Source organism: Seriola aureovittata, chromosome 8 (assembly GCF_021018895.1).
Source record: "Seriola aureovittata isolate HTS-2021-v1 ecotype China chromosome 8, ASM2101889v1, whole genome shotgun sequence".
Classification (NCBI taxonomy): Eukaryota; Metazoa; Chordata; class Actinopteri; order Carangiformes; family Carangidae; genus Seriola; species Seriola aureovittata.
The window spans coordinates 16,778,068-16,801,454 of NC_079371.1; the positions used below are offsets into that span (position 1 = coordinate 16,778,068).

The 23,387-nt window shown below is 42.9% G+C and overlaps 1 protein-coding gene across 2 annotated transcripts in view; it reads left to right on the forward strand.

Moving 5' to 3' along the window:
• The window catches only part of LOC130173673 (A disintegrin and metalloproteinase with thrombospondin motifs 2-like), a 108,442-nt gene extending 85,055 nt beyond the window's left edge, over positions 1-23,387 (forward strand). The window contains exons 5-23 of one of the 2 annotated variants that reach the window (XM_056383118.1): positions 4,969-5,052; positions 6,860-7,016; positions 7,982-8,087; positions 8,294-8,437; positions 9,032-9,164; positions 9,729-9,758; positions 10,861-10,974; positions 11,076-11,221; positions 11,397-11,569; positions 13,471-13,604; positions 13,694-13,817; positions 14,364-14,444; positions 14,550-14,713; positions 14,855-15,011; positions 15,110-15,245; positions 15,437-15,644; positions 16,004-16,133; positions 16,600-16,689; positions 20,060-23,387. In XM_056383118.1, coding sequence (XP_056239093.1) covers positions 4,969-5,052; positions 6,860-7,016; positions 7,982-8,087; positions 8,294-8,437; positions 9,032-9,164; positions 9,729-9,758; positions 10,861-10,974; positions 11,076-11,221; positions 11,397-11,569; positions 13,471-13,604; positions 13,694-13,817; positions 14,364-14,444; positions 14,550-14,713; positions 14,855-15,011; positions 15,110-15,245; positions 15,437-15,644; positions 16,004-16,133; positions 16,600-16,689; positions 20,060-22,158 — 4,410 coding nt within the window. In that variant the 3' untranslated portion in view covers positions 22,159-23,387. The remainder of the gene's footprint in view (positions 1-4,968; positions 5,053-6,859; positions 7,017-7,981; positions 8,088-8,293; positions 8,438-9,031; positions 9,165-9,728; positions 9,759-10,860; positions 10,975-11,075; positions 11,222-11,396; positions 11,570-13,470; positions 13,605-13,693; positions 13,818-14,363; positions 14,445-14,549; positions 14,714-14,854; positions 15,012-15,109; positions 15,246-15,436; positions 15,645-16,003; positions 16,134-16,599; positions 16,690-20,059) is intronic. The other variant, XM_056383119.1, reaches the window with a different exon arrangement.

The window sequence follows — 23,387 nt, forward strand, 5'->3', positions numbered from 1 at the left end:
CGCCTTCCTTTTCATGCTTCAGGTTTTAATTAATTCTCTTACCCACTGCTGAAATTACAAAAACAAACTGACATGTTGTAAATGCATAGACCAACAACAGCTAAAGGTTTATTTACATGGGTTTTGTTTGTAAACAGGATGTATTTTCTAATTATCATGCACATAAACAAACAAAATCCTTGTTCATTTTAAAATCAAGCATTTAAATTATACCTACTGTTTATATGAATAAGCTATTACTGATGATGCCTTTAATATGGCTCACTCTCCACGTTGCCAGTTTTCTCCTGCCTTCCTACTTAATTTTGTCCTCCTTCTTGCAAAGTTAAGTGGCAGGCCGTGTCTGCATTATTTATCTTATAGTAATGATTTTGTGCCTTGCTGACCTCTAGGCCCGCATTACTTACTACACGCACAGACTGACACACACACACACTCACACACACACACACACACACACACACATACACTCACACAGGCAGCTGGACAAATCTAGGCTAACCTGGATACCTGTAGCCTGGATGGTAAGTAATGACACCTGCCATCGTCCTTCAGAACGTCAGCGCTCAGCCAGCAGCATTAATGAGAGACATGCCTGTACAGTTGCTAACAAGGAGCTGTGTGTGGGTTTGTGTGTTGAGTGTTTATGTGTGCATGCATGGGTGAGCACATCTCACTGAATGTGTGGGTGTGTTTGGGATTATGAATTGCTGTGGCACATCTGTCTTCCAGTGTGCAGCATCTGTGTGTGAAGGGTCCAACTGTATGGAAGAGTTAAAGCGCATGAAGACTAAAGATGGGACTGAATGGACTCCACATTGCCTCTCTGCGTGTGTGTTTGTGTGTCTCATTAGAGTGGAACTTGTGGTGTCTGGGTCACCTGGAAGTCAACCGCTCTTAATTGGCCTAACAGTTGTCAAGGAAACGGGCTGGATCAGGCCAAGTGTGAACTGACCCACCCAAGTGTCCATGTCATCTCAGATAAACAAACACGCGTGCGCGCACACACACACACACACACGCACACACACACACACATTTCCGTATACTTCAGCCTGCCAAGATAACGAGGGAGTGAGACAAATGTTACCAAATGAGAGACAGAAATACCAGTAGGTAGCCAGACAGATAGGCAACACACACACACACACACACACACACACACACAGTCACAGACAGGGTTAAACTGAGAAAACAACAGAACCCTCTGTCTTTGTTTGGTGGTTGCCTAGCAACTCTCTGTTTTTTTATGTGTGAAAGCAGCATCCAAAACATGGAACTGAAGGTCGGCGGAAGAAAACCTTTCCCTGTCTTCTCCTGTGACCTGCACTCTGAAACTTGTCCCATCTGTTCTTCCACCTGTCATATCAGGAACTGAAGCCCATTATCAAGTATTAAAAGTTGGCCAGTCCAACAATACATGTTATCATCACAGTCTGCTGCCCCTAGACATTTTGTATTGTGTTCAGATCGATAGATAGATACTTTATTTATCCCCTATACTAGGGGAAATTCATGTGTCCATTAATTCATTGTTGATAATAATAATAACTAGAAAATTCCAGGGAAATTTTGAGTGTCACGGGGGCTACTGTCGGGATAGGGTTAGGGTAAAAAATTTTCTCTGTGTCACTGTAGCGATGACATCACGCAGCCCTTGGCTGTCAGAGGTCAGGTCAGGAGCTGCCGTTGCCATGGCAATGTGAAAATCTGCCCAGAATTTGGCTTCTACATGGCTTCAAACAATTGCAAATTATGAGAAAACTGTTACTTCTTTTCAAAAACCAAAAACACCGTGAGAGACACTGAAGCCAGAAGTTTCTTACAGTCTCTATTTTATTCAGATATTCCTTAAAATGAGTGAGTAAGCTCAGTGCGAAGACAGAGTGAGATTCTTTTGAAAAAAAAGACGATTACATTAGGTGTCAATGAGAGTGAGACAGGTATTGCTGCTCGACTCGGCACCCCCGTTTAAATTTTGTGCAGACCCTGCCTGTCAAAGTTACATTTTATGAATCACAACAACTATGTCTACATTTTGAGAAAGAATTATTTGTGTCCTTTTTACGGTTTGGCCGTGAGCTCGAGTCAAAAATAAAAATAATGGTTATTTTTTAACTGCTTCACGCACTCTAGCCAACTGACGCTGTCACTCTAACTTTGAAGAAAAAGTGATTTCCACTCCTCCTTTGAGTGCTCATAGTTTGAAAAGTTTACATGTTATGTAAAAACAGTGGTTGTGTTTTGGAGAGAGCAGAAGTTTTCCTCCGTTTTATAGTTTGAATCACATTTCTACGTGCAGGTATGAGAGAGCTGGGTGACTCAGAAAAAAGGTGAAATTTTGTAGAAAAAAGGTGAAATTTTATGGGTTTTTAAAGAAATTTCCAATGCATTCCTAATGCATTATTTATTCACAGTATTTTGGGAATAACTGAGAAAAATTGGAATTTTAACACCAAAAGTCATAGCACCTCTTTCGGGATCAAGACGCACGTTTTGATGTATATATTACCGGGGTTTTCTCAAAGCTGCGGGACAAAGAATAATAATAAGCATGATGAATATTGAAAGATGCCTCGGAGCTGAGCACCCATGGCACTAATTAGTCCACTTCCTTTGGCTGGATGATGTACAGCCTGATGGCAGTGGGAACAAAGGATCTCTTGAACCTCTCTGTCCTGCAGCGCAGTGAGATGAGACGTTTGCTGCACCTGTAGATGCTTCTCTGTCCTGCCAGAATGTTGTGGAGAGGATGATTGGTATTGTCCAAGATGGCCTCCATCTCACATTGCATACGTCTCTCCACAACAGTCCTGAGTCCAGACTCCTGCCAAGCACAGACCCAGCCTTTTTTACCATTTTGTCCAGTCTCTTGTGTTCATGTCGGACATGCTGTTGCCCCAGAATGTAAAAAAAACTACATTTCAGTTTTGAGCCATTTGTACTTTACATCAGTATTTCCATTTTATGCTACTTCATTGAACATTTCAGAGGAAAGTATTCCTTTTTACTACATTCATCTTAGTTACTTTGCAGATTAGGATATTACATCCAAAACATAAAATATTATGCATTGTTATAGATTAAACAGCACAACAGTATGAGACAAACTGCAACTGTAAAATGTGACAGAGGTAGAAGAAGACAACATTTTTCTGCATAATACCTCCGTGGTTTTACTTAAGTGATATTTTAAATGCAGGACATTTAATTTAGTATTTTACTTTCAATTTACTTTCCTCCTGCCTGAATACATCTTCTACTGGTGAAAGTAGTAAGACTCACTAAGAAATATATAAAAGAGTTCATCAGCAATATGAAGTAGTCCTATAGGAATTGTACAATTACAATTAACTGTCATGCAGGACTTTTTGTAAGTTCTTCAGGAGTTTTGTCAAAGCTTAGAAAAGAAATCCTGGTTTTGGCTTAGAGACTACACATTTTTAACAGAAAGCCTGACATTAAGCAGGTAGGAGGATTTAACAGAAGACGCATTAAAAAGTGTAGAATCCAGTGCTTTTGGATGTTGACCTCAGCATTTGCTGCATCAATTTTGATCATTTATTTTTTAATCCATCTCCTGCAAGTTCGCCAACTTTATTGTGGTGCAATACCAAACTCTTAATGCTACTTAATGTACAGAAGTTGTGTCGGCTTACGATGCCTTATTATCACAACACAAGTATTTCTCTCTCCTTTCCCTCATATAATACTCTGTTCCATTCACAGCTGAAGGTCAAATAATCCCAGTTAATGTCACAGACAGTTACATTCTCCATTAGTTCTACTGTTCCAGTTTGGAAAACCATGGATTCCCACAAGATGTGACTTTACTTACGTAAAATGCCGCTTCAGCACTGCTAATGTTACTTTAGTGATATTTGGCTACATCAGAAAGTTAGCTTAGAATGCTGGCACCAGTGCGCTTAACATTTCAGAGGGTTAATTAGTAAATCTCATCATTTACCGGACAGATGGTCCTAATAACACAAAGGTCATGCAGTACTGCAAATCAAACATGACTTTATTTTGCGGTTTCTGAACATGATGTGAAGCTGTTAAGGCTTTACATTACAGGCATGTTTATATGTTGATGTAATCAAACACATTTATTCCAGACGGTTTGTGGTTAACAAATTATAATTCTGACTTGAAGGATCACTCAGTTGTTAGCTGGAATTTCCAACTACACCACGTATGGAAAAGAGCATTAAGTTACTCCAGACCCTTCTCCGCAGTTCCATGCAAAATTTGTTTCCTAAGAATGCATCGTTTCCACTGCCTTCCAAGCTCTTACTCTTTTCGCACTTTGCCTCTCTGCTCCCTCTCTCCTCTCTGCTTCTTGTCTCTTCCCCTCTGCCTCTCTGTCTCTATTCATAGCATTCCTCAATTCTCTCTCATACCTCTCTCTCACTGGATGTGTCTGCAATGTTGCTCCTCATCTCTGTACGTGTGTGTGTGTACAGTATGTGTCTCCTTCTCCACAGCATGTCCATCAGCCATCTCATTATGGCTGTCTGTTTTTACATCCCTTTGCCTCATTAGGCACCACACACAGCCACTGAGGACAGCAGGCCTCAACTCCCGCGCCAATTTACCTCTCTCTCTCTCTCTCTCTCTCTCTCTCTCTCTCTCTCTCTCTGTCTCCCCCTCTCTCTCTCTCGCTTTGAGTGTGTGTGTGTTTTTACCGTCTTACTTTGTTTCCTTACACTAGGCTCTTTCCTTCCTTTGCATTTTCCTTCCTTCATCTCATCTCCATCTGTGCTCATGGGAAACTGAGTTCCTTGCGCTCTCTTCACCCTCATGTTTTCTAATTGGGAAAATCACTCTAATCAAACTATTATATGGGAACGAACTACAGAGCCATTAGTTACAATTTACAATCCATTTAGATCTTTTAGATTTTTTTTTTTATTACTGCTACTGATGTTTGTGTTCCCTCTTGTGTTTCTTTCTATGTGACTCCAGGTGAATGAGATCTACCATGACCAGTCTTTGGGAGCAAAGATCAATGTGGTGCTGGTGCGGATTATCATGCTGGGCTACGGCAAGGTAAGACCTCACCAGACACGGGTTCTAGTGAACATTCGATTGCGCTGCAGTTCCTGGAAAGTGCGTGCCTTGTCTCTCTGTCAGCACCATCTTTGATACCAGGATTTGGCAACAGTCACTTTAAGTACCTACAGTAAGCACAGCCAAGTCATACACACACTCATAAACAAACACACAGACACACACGCACACTCATCAGCACGCATTGATGCCGGGAGCCTGTTATTCCAGTGGACTGAGCAAAAGAGGAACTAAAAGCATGCAGCGTCTCAGGGGAGTGTTTTCAAGTCGCACGCCTTCACAGTTCAGCACCAAAGCACACAGAAACTCTGCCCGTTATGCAATCAGCCTTCCTCCCAGTAGGCTGCAGCAAAGAATCATGGGAAGTCCAGGCAAAGATAAACAATCAATGATAGCCCTCCCTCATTCATAAACAGAGACCAGATGATGGGGGTTGCATCCTTTTCTTCTTGACTGTAACTCTATCTGCCTGTCTGTGCTGAAGAGAGGAAGAGTGGGAGAGAGGGAGAAAGAGATAAAGCTAGAGATGGCAGGAATGGAGGAGGACAGGGATTACCCCACAGGATGATACAAATGGTTTTACTGCTGGATAGGTGCTCTGTGATACACTTATCCTGCTGTAGCCTTATCTCTTCCCCTCCTCTCTACAGTCCCATTGGAGCCTGGGAACACACACTCACACACACACTCCTACATTGGTCATTCTGGGCCAGCCCCTATGCAGCTTCAGCCAAAGCTCCGGCTGTCCATCATCCCCAATTACCGTGGCAACAGAGCTGCACCCAGACAGCCTGCAGATTGGCTATGTGACCCTGAATGCGGGCGCACCCACACACCCACACTTCACACACACACACACACACACACACATACACGCCAACACAACATGTACCCACAATACACAACGTCACAAACACATTTTAAAGATCATAAAAACACAGTGAAACACACACTCAAGCACCTGATGAACATGAAAGAGTGCACACACGTGTGCAGTGCACTCTGTCTAAGGGGCATTTGTGCAGAATGCAGACTTCACGATCCATCATGTGTGCAGAGGCAGGCCATATGTCTTCACCGCAGCTCACTCACACTACACACACTCCTTGCTGTTTGATTCAGCTGTGCATTGTGCATGTGTGAAAACAGTGAGGAAATGTAGAAAGCGAGGCAAAAAGGAAGCAGTATGAAGAGAGAGCGATGGAAAGACTTGTACAGCAGAATGTGACGAGGGGAGGGGAGCGAAGATCCTAATGAGGAAGAGCATGAGAGGTGAAGGTGAATGGGAGGAATTGCTGGCATCTGGGTGTTTGTGTGTGTGGGAGTCAGTATTATGCATTTAATCATAAGTAAATATTCTGTAATTGGACATGTTTTTGACTATTAGTGCATAGCTCATTAATAGGCAGCTCTGTGTTCAGTTTCATGTTCATTATTGAAATCATCAAGATTACAGGATCCCAAGCATTATTTTGTGTGTGTGTGTGTGTGTGCGCGTGTGTGTGTGTGTGTGTGTGTGTGTGTGTGTGTGTGTGTGTGTGTGTGTGTGTGTGTGTGTGTGTGTGTGTGTGTGTGTGTGTGTGTGTGTGTGAGACTGTGTTGTACACCTCAGCAATTCAAGATGTGCTGACAATATATAACATTGTGACACTGCCCTCTACAGGGTTGAATAAAAGGTTGTTGTACCAGAACTGAAACAAGAAGCGGGTAGAGTTCCCTGTTTTTGTATAATCTTTACACCCTCTTCTCTTTTTCCTTCTGTGTGCATGTGTGTCCTTCTTTCCAGTCCATGAGTCTGATTGAACTGGGGAACCCATCCCAGAGTCTGGAGAATGTGTGTCGCTGGGCCTTCCTGCAGCAGAAGCAGGACACAGGGGACGCTGAGTATCATGACCACGCCATCTTCCTCACACGACAGGAATTTGGCCCCACGGGCATGCAGGGTAATAAAGACATGTACACAATTTAAAGCCTCCATAACCCCTGCTGTTTAACATATAGTACATACATCCATGCTGCATGCCAAACCTCTTGAGGACCTAAAGCTCATAAGTGCTCATAGAAAACTCCCCTCTTCCTTCCTTTGCTTTGTACGGCTGCATAGCACACTGTGGGTTTGGTGGTTGGTGGTTTTCTGTGCAGCAGAGTGCAGACTAACAGGCAGGCCCAGGGGAGAGGCCTCTAAAGGCAGTGGCCTAGCTATCCAGAAGCCCTTCAGCTGCCCTTGGGCTCAGCCTTCAGCAGCAGAAAATCAATAGACAGAGCAGGGCCAGCCACAGCTCCACAATTAAAGGCAGTACGGGACAGACAAGCACACAGGGAGTTGGAGATTGGCATATGTGGGGGCGGAGGGCAACGGTTTAGGGTTAGGATTAGACACACAAACTCTCACACACATTTGTCCCTATGTGTACGCGACTAACTCCTGTGTGTCCGTATGTGGTAGACATATACAGTATATTTAGATGAAGTCTCAGGTGAAGGGTGAGTTGTACAATAAGTTACATTGGTTTCATCTTTCTGATCATTGGGGTCTTTTGATGACATGAGTGACATATGCGCGCACTCATTACAGTAAGATTTAGGAATTATGTGGGAAATGTTTTAAAGTAGAAAACTGTAAATGAAGTATTATTCAGCTTAAAAATACAAGATATACAGATTGAGTAATCAGACAATATGAACATAAGATTTATGTCACTGATTGAAACCATTTATGTCTTTGTTACTCAATCATTTTGAAAAGGGGGCAAATAAATAAGATTTCTCCTCTCTCTGCTCCCTTCCGATGACACAGTGTTTAACACCGAACATTGCAAAGGTTTTTGCTCTCCCTGAAGGTTTCAGCACAATATAACAAAAAAGTCCACAGATTTTAAAGAGTTTGTCTCTCCTCCCCGTTGCCTAGGTTACGCCCCAGTGACAGGCATGTGCCATCCGGTGAGGAGCTGCACTTTGAACCACGAGGACGGTTTCTCCTCTGCCTTTGTGGTGGCACACGAGACCGGACACGTGTAAGTGCGCTGCCATAATGATGTCTTCAAGATTGCTTACATAGTACAGGAAAAGACAACAAAGCAGCCACTTACAGGACTGTATTGATTTTTCACAGTTTTGGTCCATTGGTCTCATCATCCAATGTCTGATGAGAGGGCTGCCACTGCCTCCGTCCTTTGCTCCTTGCTCTTCTTGTCCTCTTGACCTCTCTCTCCCTGTGCAGGCTGGGGATGGAGCACGACGGCCAGGGGAACCGCTGTGGAGATGAGGTGCACATGGGCAGCATCATGGCTCCGCTGGTGCAAGCTGCCTTCCACCGCTTTCACTGGTCCAGGTGTAGCATGCAAGAGCTGGGACGCTACCTTCAGTGAGACACAAACACACACACACACACACACACACTCACACACTCACACTCATACTAGGATTTGATGACAGTAAATGGGCTTTTAAAGGTCGACACTTGCATCAGTATTTTAGACTGAATTTGCTTGTAGTTGATATTTTCAGCCAATAATCTGTGTTTTTTTTAGATTAGATGTCATTAACCTGAAAGTTATAATATTACAAAGAAAGAAAGCCTTACTGTCAAAATGGTATAATGGTTGTTTGTAAAATATGTTAATGGTTCATGGAAAACACTTCAATAAATAAGGGCTAATCGAAAGTCATTTTTAGGCAAATGTGCCAAAACACTCACTGGTTTCAGCTTCTCAGACCTGAATATTGGCTGGTTTTCTTAGCCTTATATAATAATAAATCAAATATCTGTCAGATTGTGCTTTTGGTTAGACAACCATTTCTAAGACTGAAGGCCATTTGCCACTATTTTATGATATTTTATGGACTTTATGATTAATGGAGGAAATACTTTATTTTATGAACAATGAATTGAGTAAATGGAAGAAAATAAAGGAAGTGAGTAAAATCTCATCCCATTTTTTTTCGTCTGCTCTTGCAGTTCCTATGACTGTCTCCGTGACGACCCCTTTGACCACAACTGGCCGTCTCTGCCTCAGCTCCCCGGTTTGCACTACTCCATGAATGAACAGTGTCGCTTTGACTTCGGTGTGGGCTACACGATGTGCACCGCGGTAAGAGATCCCCATAGTTTGACAGACTAACCTACTAACATAGCTAGGTTGTACTAACACTTACTACCTGCACTAACATTGTGAGGGACATACTGAAGGCAAGTTACCACCAGCTTTTTCAAGCTTAGCATCATTTTATCTCCTGAGATGATGCAGTCTTTCAGAGTGGGGGTAGACCCACTTTGAACACAGTCAGTTCAAGCTGGGTAATTGGTTTTGATAGTTTAGCTATTTCTTTTTTTCTTTTGTTAATGTTAATTATAATAAATAATCTTTATTTTAACTTTACACTTACCTTGATACCACAGTGCCTTTACATGAACCCGTCACATAGAGTATTTTTGTAAACACAAAACGTCACACAGTAGACGAGCTTCACCCGGCAGCAGCATCTTGCCAGGTATCTTACCTTCCCCCTGTCACCCTCACCCGCTCTATGACTGTGAAGCCACTGTGGCACACTGTTGAGAAGCTGTTGCTTGATTGAAAAAAAGGGCTTGTTTAGGGGCTTTGCACACATTGCTAGATTACCCTCTATTCTCTTGTCAAACCCATTCCCCTCAGCTACAAAAGGCGGGCCAGGCAGGAACGCAGGTAAGGTAACCCCACCTCCCGGAAGACATGTGGCCCGTCATTTGTTTTCTCAGATTTTCTTTTTCTATTTGTCCTCTGAAGTTGTAATTGTTTGTAATGTTGCTCCTTACTTTTCTTTTTTACTGTACTTTGTTTCTCTGTTCTACCCATCGTCATGTTTTGGACGTTAGCCTGCAGGATTCTAAAACGCTCACATTTCAAGAAAAAGTGACTTTAAAATCCCTAAAAACACTGTGACTCTACTGTTGAACTGTACCATACCCCAACTCTTTTCCTGCAAATCTGTGTTCAATCAGTGCAGTGCTGGCAGGAAGAGTCTCATTATATTGGCACACTCGTGACCATAAACTAGTGGAAAATGTTGGGAAGATGTCTTTCCCATCCAAGGGGAAAGGGCTGAGCCAGAACAGAGGCTGTTTTTCCATGTTTCACTTCAGCTTTTAGGATCCTCCAGTCTGATGTCATTGGTGATTACCTACCACAGTCTAGCCATTGATTGTGACTCGCTCTCTGACCTGCAAAGGTCCCCTGGGGTCATGGTTGGTAGGGAAATCTGTGAAAAGGAGGGAGGAGGGCACGGCTCCTCAGACACTGGACTGCAGGTTACTTTGGTGGAATCCTCATCAATGGTTCATATCAGACAAGGAGGAGAATTTGGTCCTTGATTTGTGTCTAGGGGCGTCATAGAGGTCACTAAGACCTCACCTTTTGGCCTTCTGACCTTTTGCCCTCTGCCCTCTGACCTCCCTAGTGACCTAATTAAACCACAGCTGTCTCATTCTGAGAGTCTTGTCTCTCTCGTTCATCCTTTGGTTTAGTTTGCATGAATGGCTGTGTGTTTCTCAGTGGAGCGTAGTGTACAGTGCAGTGACACAGTACAGGGTCGGTGTTGTTGTTGTTGGGTATAACACTGTTGTGGTTATTGTTGTTGTGATATCTCTTCTCATCTCTCTTTTATTTCCTATTCTCAGTGTTAAGTCTCATTCCAGCTGTCTCATGATGGTTGATTTGTATTACTGAGGGTCAGTCTGTTACCCAGTGTGTGTGTACTGTATGTTTGGGCTTTTGATTGTAAGAAGGAGTCTCTCTTTGTGCCCCGCAGTATCGCACATTTGACCCTTGTAAGCAGCTGTGGTGTAGCCACCCAGACAATCCCTTCTTCTGCAAGACCAAGAAAGGGCCGCCCATTGATGGCACCATGTGTGGCAATGGGAAGGTATTTATACCCCACTGTACTTTAACACACATTACATCTGTGAAAAATCATTTGTTCGCCTCATGAAACCACATCTGTCTTTTGTTCTCGGCCTGTTGCAGCATTGCTTTAAAGGTCACTGCATCTGGTTGACCCCTGACATCATAAAGCAAGATGGAAACTGGGGTTCATGGAGTGAGTTTGGCCAGTGCTCCCGCACCTGTGGTGGAGGAGTACAGTTTCGCACACGCGACTGTGACAATCCAAGGTATGAAGCTGTGTGTGAAAAAGTGATGTTGAAATCTTTCATTCTGTGTTCATGTGTGTGACTTGATAGTCACCTTGGCCTTCAAATAAAAGCCAGTGAATCATTGAAGTAAATCATAATACATATATAGACAGATAAAGATATTCATGAGTCACCTGTCCTGCCACCTCCTCAGACCAGCCAACGGGGGCCGCACCTGTGTGGGGGCAACCTATCAGTTCCAGATGTGCAACACCAATGAATGCGAGGATATCTACAGTGACCCGCGAGAGGAGCAATGCCACGCTTGGGACCCTCGCTTTGAACTCCACAGCAACAAGCACTGGCTGCCTTATGAACACCCAGACCGTGAGTATACACCCACAGATGGAAAGGCTGTCAGAACAAAGCCACCAACCTGAGAATCGCAAACCCTAAATGACTACACACTGAGGAAGTTGTATGAATGAAGGCCAAGAAGGGGAAGCAAACACATAATTCATGAATGTGGTTGGGGTTTGGAGGGTTTTATACATATATATAGGTTGTGTTCTGTCATGGTCATTGACATCTGGCTGTCCTGCTGAGTCTGAGTGTGCTTTGAGGTATGTCTACGCCCTCCCGTAAAAACACACCATGTCTTTGAAAAATCTCTTTAAAAACAATCTTCTTTGAACTCAGTGTCTTTTCTTTCCCCACCCAAGTCATTTGAACCTCACAAACCCTGCCTTCCTATACCTTTTTCTCCACCCATGTAGATGCTATCAGTTGATAAACTATCCGATTCCCAATGGGATCACATGCCAAAGTTCTCCACTTAATATCCAAAAACCTTTTTACATTGCAGAAGTGTGAGGATGTGTATGTGCGTGTGTGTGTGTGTGTGTGTGTGGTTGTCAGACCTACCCTGTCTCTTAAGTGGAGGTGTCACTGCCTTCCTGATATGTATTAAATTATCATCCAACTAAAGGGCATCCCTGGAGAAAAGTGCTGAGCTGTCTCCATATCTAATCGGAGGTCACGGTACAAACACTTGGCTAAGAGGCGCCTCGCTAAATTGTTTTTCTCTGTTCTTATCGTTTCTAAATGCCATATTTTTTAGCAAGGCTTTCTCGGTCTCAAATTACTTTTTCGTGTGTGTGTGCGAGAACAGATGTGCGTGTCTGTGTGTGTGAGGGAGAAAAAAGTGAACAGGTAGGTGAAATTGAATTCCATTCATGGTCTGTCATCTTCTGAGTTCCAGATAGTGTGAGGAGAGAAAAAGAGTGTCTGCTCCGAGTGTGAAATTGTAGTATTTGTTTAGAGATGTTTGACATACTGTTGGTTTTTTGTCTCTATTTGGGTCTATTCCCGTGTCAACAGATATACTGTAAAATACTCTTGAGCAAAGACACATCAAACATAAGGCTGCCCTGTTTGTGTGGCGGTTCAACCAACTGGTTAGAGGGATTCCACCGACCCTTTGGTCTATCGTATTTAATAAAAGCCCCAAACTGTCTGCTGTTTTCAGAGTTGGCACACACTCAGGTGTCTCCCAGAACTCCTCAATGTGCAAAATATGGCGGGGTCTCAGACTTTTTAATAAACACCTCGTACATCCTGAAAACCTCAAAACAAACTTTTTACACAGTCTTAAAATTCAGCAAAGTATTTTCTGTTTCTCCAAACTCTTATTCAGCAGGTAATTTTAGAAAGTGTTTTCCGTACCTTTTTTTTTTTTTCATGACATAGAATATGTTTATCTGTGTAGTGTTGTTTTATAGCCACTTGGATTGAATGGCTGACATGGGTATACTTGTGTATAGAAACCTATATTTCTGTAAATATACTGTATTTTAAATCTATCTACACTGTGATACATATATCACATCTGCACTGCCCTCTGCCTGGAGCCCTGACACAAAAATGTGTTTTCTCTACATGTTATAATTCTTCAGTAGCACTTCTGACACCTGTTTATTAGTGTCAAAGCACCATTAGACAAGGTCTTTGGATTAGGTCCATCTGTAATAAACATGATGAAGTAGGAGTGTTCATTCTCACTGGGATGAACTGCCAGGTTTTGTCTCTAGAGGCTCATGTAGTTGTAGTATGACTCACACAGACAGACAATGAGACACAGCGTCATGCTGACTCACGGAGAGCTCATTCAGAACATGAAAAATGACCACCAGTTGTAAAGATGAAATCATCAGAAAATACTGCAAACTTGCCATTCTGACGATCATTTGAATAACTGGGTCACTTTTATGTTTGTGTTTGTTTCCCAGCTAACAAACGCTGCCACCTTCATTGCCAATCCAAGGAGTCACGAGATGTGGTGTTCATGCAGAGAATGGTCCTGGACGGCACACGCTGCTCATACAAGGACCTACACAGTGTGTGTGTGCGCGGAGAGTGCGAGGTGAGTGACGTTAAGTGCGTGTATGAGAGCAAGAGAGCCGCAAGTGTCCAGATGTACATGTGTTAATCATTATGTGTCCTCATCAACAGAAAGTGGGCTGTGACGGTGCGGTAGGCTCCTCAAAGCAGGAGGACAAGTGTGGAGTGTGTGGAGGTGACAACTCCAGCTGCAAAACCTTCAAAGACACTATCACACGCACAGCCAAGAAACAAGGTAAACACACACCAACAGTCACAGTAACCCTCATCTATATCTAGGACAGGCTTGACTTGGCTCCATCAGTGTAGCAGATGTCCATCATGCTGGTAAGTACAGGGTAAATAGTTGGCCAGTGTCCTTTGTTTATAAGCCACTTTTACTCTGTATTTACTTATGTTTAACTAAACATCGCCCTCTAGAGGAAGATTTGCAACACTGTGTAAACCTCAGTGAGATTTGACTTGACATTTTTTCCATGAGGGTCAAGCATTTGCCAAGAAGTTACGTCAAACCTCGATGTGTGAGCTAACATTTGTAAGAATATTATCTAACTCTTGACGTCGGGACAGATCTACGTTATAGCAGCTAAATGTCCAGAATCAGACATTTATTCTGCATGAAAATAGTCAAGACTGCAGGGGTTTTAACTAGTGTGCAGATATGCTTGTTTGAAATGAGTAAGAGCTCTTTTCTGGATTGGCTGAAGCTTTTGGTCTGGAAACTGTAAAATGAGCTTGTGATGATGTTGGAGTCATGAACCAGATGTTCGTTTTATTTCAGGTTTCCTCAAAGTTCTTGAAATCCCCAGAGGAGCAAGACACCTACTGATCCAAGAGCTCAAAGCAACTTCACATACTTTAGGTATTTGACACGCTACACAGTTTTTCCTTCACGTGTGTATGTCTATACACTTGTATTTGTCTGGTATCTAAGTGCAATTAATGCATATTCCTCACAAATCTACAGCTGTCAAGAATGTGGCATCAGGACTGTTTTTCTTGAACGGGGAAAACGAATACCCAGAATCCCAGTCCGTCATAGAAAAGGGCGTGGAGTGGGAATATGAGAACGACAATGACAAGGAGACCCTTCAGACCACTGGCCCTCTCAGACATGGAATTCTTATCATGGTAAATAAGTGATGCTAGTGGCCGGCTAAACACAAACATTTTCTGCACATCAAATAATATAAATTACACTTGAAACATCAGTGTTTTGTCTGTCTGTCATTAGGGTCTCTCACTCATTTACTATGATCTTTCCGTTTGTAGATGAAATTATATGGAGATGAGGACGTCAATTTGTCTTATAAGTACATGATGAACATGGACAGTGACTCTGCCATTCAGAACAACATACTGGTAGAAGACAGTGCCTATGAGTGGGCCCCAAAGAGATGGTCCTACTGCTCCAAACCCTGTGGTGGAGGTACAGTTGAGCAAGGAAGGATACTTGTTGCATCACCTGTGTGAATTTTGCATGCCTGTCTTGTTTTGTGATATATTTTCTATCCCCTCCTGCTGTAGGGAAGCAGTATCAACGATACGGTTGCAGAAGAAAAGTTGACAGTAAAATGGTCCACAAGAGCTTCTGTAACAAGTCCAATATGAAACCTAGAGGAGACACCAGAGACTGCAACCAGAAGCCCTGCCCTCCACCCATGTATGCATTGTATTATATGCCACCAACTGTAAAATTATAACACAGGGAATCTGACTTCACTGTGATAGAGACAACTTTAGGCTTTTTCTGCATTTAGTCGACCCTTTTTTCCCTCCTCTGACATTGTGTACCTCAGCGTTTTGACATTTTCAGTGCCCTCTTGTTTCTCTCTCTCCCGTGGTGTTCTCCAGCTGGGTGACAGGGGAGTGGCAGAACTGCAGCAAACCATGTGGAAAGACGGGCATGCAAATACGCTCAGTCAGCTGTGTCCAGCCGTCAGATGACAACACCACACGCTCCATCCACAATAAACACTGCAACGACGACCGGCCCGAGGCCCGCAGACCCTGCAACAGACACCCCTGCCCCACCCAGTGGAGAGTCGGACCGTGGTCACAGGTGCGCGGGCTGGACATGGGTCCCTCCTTTCAAAAATGAAAATGAAAAGTTGAAAATAATCTCAGAGCAATAAGGTTTTCTAAAGGAAATACTTGTAGTGATATTTTTGTATTGAAGCCCAGCAGGTTGCATTTTTGTCAGACGTTCAGTGTTTTAAATTTCACTAGACTTCCTCAGGACTGTGTTAGTGGCAGGTTTGAATAACCTCTGAAAAACAGATCATGTGATCTTGACTGTTACTGCTTACAGTGAAAAGTTAATGTGCTTTACATGCCTTTGTACAGCTTTGAAAACATTTTTATCTTTACTAAGTGATTTGTTAAAATGTGTTGGTCTGTGTGTATGTTCTTTATCTCCAGTGCTCAGTGACATGTGGTAATGGGACCCAGCAGAGGCAGGCTCTGTGCCACACCAGGGACAACACCATCGGCCTGTGTCTCGACAGTAAGCCCGACACCATCAGAGTCTGTCGCTTGGATCCATGTCCCAGTAAGTGCTGAGGAACCTCCACCCATACATAGCCTGCCAGGGCAAACTGCACTATGTGAGAGTAGACACTCAAATTTATTTAGTTGCACAGAACTCTTAATCTTTTAAACATCACTGATACGAATTACAGTATGTCTGGCAGAAATTTGGGGAATATTATTTGACAGAATGGCAGTCTTGGGTTTGAATCAAATATCTTGAATAAGGAGCTAGAACAAAGTGAAACAGAGTGTATAATGAATGTGGAATAAGTGGACCAGTGTGGAATAAGATGATTTTTCCAGCCTTGAAGCTATATAAGGGGAAAAGGATGAGGCTCAATACTAAACTAGACAGCAAATAAACCCTGTCATCAGCACAGAAGGGAAGACGGATAGGTGATCAAACAAAAAATACATAAACCACTAAAAGAGTTCCCTTCTCACCTTATAAACTCCATCACTCTCTCTCCCCCCTGTCTCTGCAGAAGGCTCATCAGACCTCCTCAACAAGAACGGCAACATCCTGATCCAGTGGCTGTCTCGCCCCAACCCCAACTTCCCGAAGATCTCCTCACGTAAAACCTCCCTCATTAGTTCCCAGCCTGGCCTCCACAGCGGCAGCCGCAGCTGCATGTCTGTCCTCTGCTGGGCCCTGCCCATCTCTGTCCTCCTGTCTCTGCAGGGCCGGCCCCGGCTGGCCCCCTGACCCGCCCCTCCCTCACGCCCCGTGCCTGTGCCCACGCCCGTGAGCGAGCGGCAAAGCTTTCGCTTCTCTTTTGGGGGGGGGGATGTTGTCTCTCTCTCTGTGTGTCTGAGACAGCTCTGACTGGGGGGAGGTCTCTGGCTCCTGTGTGTGCTAGTTGGTTCTCTCTTGCTCTGTCTCTCTCTCTCTATCTCTCTCTCTCCTTTGTGGAGCATTGTGTTGTAACCGCTGGCCAGTCGAAAACTCAAAAGATCAACAAAAAATTTGATGTGAAAAGGATTCGAAGTGGCAAGGCGAACAGGTTTTCAGTGACACCTCCCGAGACGTGTCAAAGAGCCGTTCATGTGTGTCTCTGCATTTGGCGGCCATGTTTTGCGCGAGCTAGCTGCGTGTTGTCATGGGTTACCACTCCTGAGATGCAGCTACGGTTTTTCCTTTTTGTAGCGCACTGTCATTGTGAGGAGAAACAGGTGTGAAAATAAACAGAAAAGGTATATAAATATCTATATAGAGAAAAAAAGTTTTAAAAAAATATGAAAGCTTTATTGTGAATGTGATCTTGTCACAATGAGGACATCTTTGCTAAAGTGCTCATCTGACATCCTGGTTCCATTCGGGGATGAGAATGGTGTCTCATTCTACGTTCCATTCTCAGATTGACAGGAACTCAGCACAGGAACAGGAAGTGACATAAGCAAACCTTCTGATTTTGGGGGGGAGGGAAATTGAAGAATCTTAAAGTAAAGGCAAATAGAAAAAAAAACAAAACAAAACAAAAAAAAACAGGGTAGTCTGACCGCTTGAGGTTGCTTCCCATTTCACCTCACCATCAGCCATCCTCTCTTTGACTGTTATACTAAAGTTCAATAAATGCAGCTTATTTGTGCTTGCAGACTTTAAACAAATACATCTATAAATATATTTGTATTTATATATACCTATAAATCTAAATCTATATGAGTAACAATAATATTAATAATGTTTTACCATGAATAAGCTGTAGCTTATTTGCCTAAAACCTTTGGACTGCTATTGATCGCTTAGATCCTTGACTGTTATGTGTATTTTTTTATTGATTTTACATGAATACAGATGAATATTTAATAAAGGTAAAGTGTTTCGGGGGGAAGGGGTCAGACCTATATTATGCAGGACTTGGTCAGTTAGTTGCCTCTCCATTCTCTCAGATGGATCAGTGGTTTACTGTCGCTTCTTGTTTTCTTTAAGGATAGGATCACGTTTTGTCATGCGCATTTGCATCCATCACCTGTATGTCTGTGTGTACATATGTATATGTGTGTGTGTGTGTGTGTGTGTGTGTGTGTGTGTGTGTGTGTGTGAGAGAGTGTGTGTGAGTGTGAGTGTATGTGTGTGTGTGTGTGTGTGTGTGTGTGTGTGTGTGTGTGAGTGTGTGTGTGTGTGTGTGTGTGTGTGTGTGTGTGTGTGTGAGAGAGAGAGTTGGTGCATCTGTGTGTGTATATGTGGATGGATGCATGTGGGTCTTGGGTGTAAGTTTAGATGAGCGAGTAAATGAATGGGCGAGTGAATGAGAAATAGTCTTCTTGTTAGTGAAAGTGTGTGATTGTGCTTTGTGTGTGTGTGTGTGTGTGTGTGTGGGTGCTTAATCATTCGGGCTTTTACACATCGCAATCAGATACAGAAATACCTCATAAACTTTTGATTTGAGAGCGTCCGATGATCTCATTTTATTTTGATGAACATTAACCACATGAACAATGCCTTATCTTGGATTGAATGTAATGGCATTTATCTGTGAAAGAGATGGCTTTACTCATTCAAAGTTTCACTCGGAATAGAGGCAGCTTCAAACCAACTTAACAAACTCACACCCGCCAACCATCAAACCTACCAAGGTGATGTTGGACCAATGTCCGACTACTGGGAAGGGTTTACAAAGGGCCTAGGGTATCGACACATATGGCGTCTAGAAAAAAAAAAACACTTCAGACTTGTCATTGTATTGTGATCACATATTTCTGTTGTGACTATGTAGCGAGCTATCCAAGGTTTCCTTCTGCTGGAGTTGGACTGTATGAGACCAAGCCAGACCTAGCAGTGCGATACTGTATATAACATTGGTGTTGACTGTATTTAATAATGTTCATGACTGTTATCTTCTTCTATAATATTCTATACTATGGGTAACTGTTTTGTGGCTTCACTGGCCTGCTGCGTGGGGCTGGCTAACGTTTGGCTAACGTTGAAGAAACATTCAGATGGACTACGTGCACTGCGTCTATATGCACTTTGATTTATCAGGGAAATTTTATTAATGTTTTGTAAATGTTTCATATGACACTTAATGTGCCATTCCAGTTTTTACATCATCATGGAAATTATGTATTTTATTTAAACAGCAAATATCATTTATGTACTTCATGTTTTTTTGGGGGTTTTTTTTTTTTTTGGGTTTTTTTTTTTTTTTTTTTTTCAATCGATAAACAGATTGACTGGTTGATTTCAAAGTAATGAAGTGTTTTACCAAAGTGACTGTGAACTTGTAACTTTCAATACAGTTGAATTATTTTTCTTAAGAAAAGAATATATCTATATATTGAGCAGGGGGGGGCGTACATCTCATTGTTTCAGTTCCTGTCATTCTCAACAGCAAAGTTGTATCAATAAAAATGTTTTAAAAAGTGTGATCTTTCTCTCACTAGGAATGTTCACTGGCTAGATTATTTGTCAGAGAAAATGTCAAATATTGCTAGGAGAACAGTTATTTTTACTGGCATGGTACAAAAAGGGTACAAGTCAAGTGGTAAAGCCTGAAAATTTAACCGAAGAATGATGCGCACCTGAAGGAGAGGCAACACAAAGATGAGTCAAAATTAGACATCAAGCGTTTCAGACGGGAAAGACAGTTATATTTACAACACAAGACTGGCGACCCTTCTTTTTCCATTTCAGTTGCTCTGGACTAATCTCATGACTGCTCTTGATGTTTGGGTTTTTCTCCTCTTCCTCCCTGCATCCTCTGCTAATGGTGTGGCTTTACTACTGTACTCTGCACGGTGTGGAACCAACACACTCACACACCCACATTTATGTGCTTTCTGTATAAACTAACATGCACACAGAGACTTCATAATATACTCTTATTAATGCACATTCTTTAAGACTCAAAGACATATCCCAGCAATCACACACACACATTCACCCCTACATAGTTTCTCCCACTGGCTGTGCCCGGTCTCAGCTCTCTGTTCTCTCCTTCACAGGCCAGCGTTGTCATGGAGACCGCTCCGTGTTCTGTCGTATGGAGATGCTGAAACGATACTGCTCTCTACCGGACTTTCAGCGCATGTGCTGCAAGTCCTGCAGCAATGTCACCATCGCAGAGCCTCCACCCAACTCCAGCTCCACCTCCAGATCCACCCCCATCACCTCTATCCAACCCCGTGTCACAGCTCCTCCCCCCACCGGCACCCTCAGCTCTGGCTTCACCAACATCCAACCCACCAAACCTGTCATCACCACCATTTCAACTTCTACCACCAGTCCCTGGACCATCACTCATCCTCCTACCTTCACCACTCCTCTCCCTCATTCCACCCCATCCTCATTCAGCAACACAGACTTCATCACAAGTCATCTATCATCTGCCACTAGTGCTCCTTCCCTCCCCACCACCTCTTCCATGGCAACCACCTCAGTTATTACTACCTCTCTCAGTATTACTGCTCATCCCCTGCCTCTGCCTGTCCCAGACATAGAGGAGAGCACAGATCCACAGTTAAAGAGCACTACAAATAGCCTAACCACATCTGGTATGATAACTACAATAGACCTTACGTCAGTCATTAGTCCAACAGTCACAAATCCAACAGAATGTAACACAAAAACAGACACCCTGCTGAAATCCAAGCCCAAAAAGAATATTCCTCCAAAGAAAAACCCCAAGAAGGTGATTCCACCAAAGATCAATCCAAAAAAGAATACTGCACTGAAAAACACCACAAGAAAAGATGTTCCACCAAAGATCAGTCCCATAAAGAAAACAAATGGTACTCCAAAAAAGAATACTTCTGTCAACAGCAATCCCAAAAATGATAGACCAGAAAAAACAGCTCCCAAAAGGACTACTCCAGCAAAGTCTACACCCAAGAAGACTACTCCAGCAAAGAGTACACCCAAGAAGACTACCCCAGTAAAAACAACTCCCAAAAAGACTACTCCAGTAAAAACAACTCCCAAAAAGACTACTCCAGTAAAAACAACTCCCAAAAAGACTACTCCAGTGAAGCCTACTCCTGAGAAAAAACCCAAACCAACGCCCAAAAAGGTGGTTCCACCAAAGGCCAGTCCCAAAACAAACATACAGCCAAAGACAAAAACGTTAAAACAAACTCAAACCAAGACAAACCATAAAAAGAACCCAAAAACAGGACCCAAAATTGCCACAGCCTCACAAGCCAAGGTTAATCAGAATAAGGGCACAGCGAAAAAGACAAATCCAAAACAGAAAGCACTTGAAACGTCATCTTATTACAGCACAGCTCCCTCTCCCTACACAAGCCCAGAACCATCAAGAGACTACTTTTCCTCCACTGTTTCCTCTAGCACTAGTTTATATGATCCATCGCCTTTCCCTGGGTCAAGAGTCAATGTTACATTCATCAGTAACAACACAGCAGCTACAGATGAAACTCCACTGTGGCACCATGACAGTATGGACAATGGAGCTGTAACACCCAGTACTTTAGATGATTTCGTTACACCTGCTGGTACCAGCAATTTTGATGATGTCACGATGCCCAGTGGAATTATTCCGTATGGTGATATCACCATGACGAGCAGCGGTGATGTCACAGTAACCAGCGGGACCATTCTCAGTGGTGATGACATCACCGTGTCCTACGGCGATGTGGGTGTGGTCAGTGACACCATGGTGCTGGACGATGGCCTAACCATGGTGATCCCGACCATCAACAGCGAGGACATGACAGATCTCGCCTCCACGCCCTGGCTGGACATTTCTGAGTACATCCCTGTGAGTGTTCCCACGACTACCTCGGAGTCCATCACCGCCTCACCTCCCACCACCATCGCTCCGACAACAGAAAAACCAGCCATCACGACCACCACGGGTTCTACTATAAGACCTCAGGGGAGAGCAGAGGAGAATAGCGAGAACAACTCCATCGACATCTCATACAACAGGATCATCGGCGTAGACAACGAAATCTCTCAAAACAATCTGATCCCAAAGCGCCGGGTCAACCTCCGAGAAAGAACCAGGAACAAACGCATTCAGGAGCTTCTGGAGGAGAAGAGGAACTTTCTCCTCAGGATGAAGAGAGGCCACAGAGCACGATAGACCAAGCCTTCTCATTTCTCTTATAGAGATGAACATTTTCTTTACAGACTTTTGTAAGCATTGTTTAAACCCCTCTGTGAACTGCCATGATGCTTTCTATCAGGCCTCTCCACAAAAACGAAAATCTCTGTCATATTACTATCATGACAATCAGGACTGCAGCAGAGAGAGAATATCATGGTCAAATGTTTGAACAGTTGCTTTGAATAAAGAAAAGCCCTTTAGAGTACAGACTGTTGCAGATTTGAAGCAAATCGCCTTTCCTGTGTAAACACAATAATGAGAAACAGAAGGGATGAAAAGTGTACATCCAGTTTGACCAGCACTTTACAAAGCCAAGCTTTTATCCCTATAAACCACCCACAGTCTTGTTTGAGGATTCACCGAATGGATGATGTAGATAAGATGTAATGTAGTTTGTAAAATGGTATTATCCGTACTGGCACTTATGGAGAAACAAAATCTACAACCTACAATCCAAATCTCCATCCAATATTATATTACTGCCCATGACTGCAGCTCATTTCCCCCAAACAGATATGAATACCTCTCAGCTACCTGATAACAGCTACTGTAGCACATGATGAAAATGTTTCCTTGTTTAGTGGCCAGCACTCTGAATACCCTACACACATAAACACACACACACACTGACAATTGGAGCCTTTGGAGGCCTGAGAGCAATAGTGGTAATGCCAAACTATCAGAAAGTCAAAGTTTCCTTTTGGTTTGATTTCATTGTGTCAAGTTTATACTGCTTGGATCGTGTTGCCTTTTCCAAAGCAAACGGGGTCTTTCATCTCTCAGGAAGTTAAGATACAGTGAAGAAGTCTGGTGAGGGACATTGCTGAACACTTGGTGCTTCTTGGATTTTGATGATATATTTTGATATCTCATGAAGCTAGTTGTAAAAATACAAACTCATTGAAGACAGAAAAAATATTTTGATTGCATTTTTTGTGTTTTTGTTTTTTTAACAGTCAAGTGGTGCTTTTTTTGTCAGAAAAAAAAAGAATACAAAAAAATATAATAAACCTGTTTGTATTAACTGTATCCACATAGAAGCTTTGAGGGCCAGTATATTTTCTTTTCTAAAAGTTTTATTATTGGTACATCTCTAACTTGCAGCAACTGCAAAAGCACCTATGGATCTTTCTGTACGATATCTGTACATATGAAAAAGAACTTAATTTTTAATATTTATTAAAGTTTAAGCACCTGTGGAATTT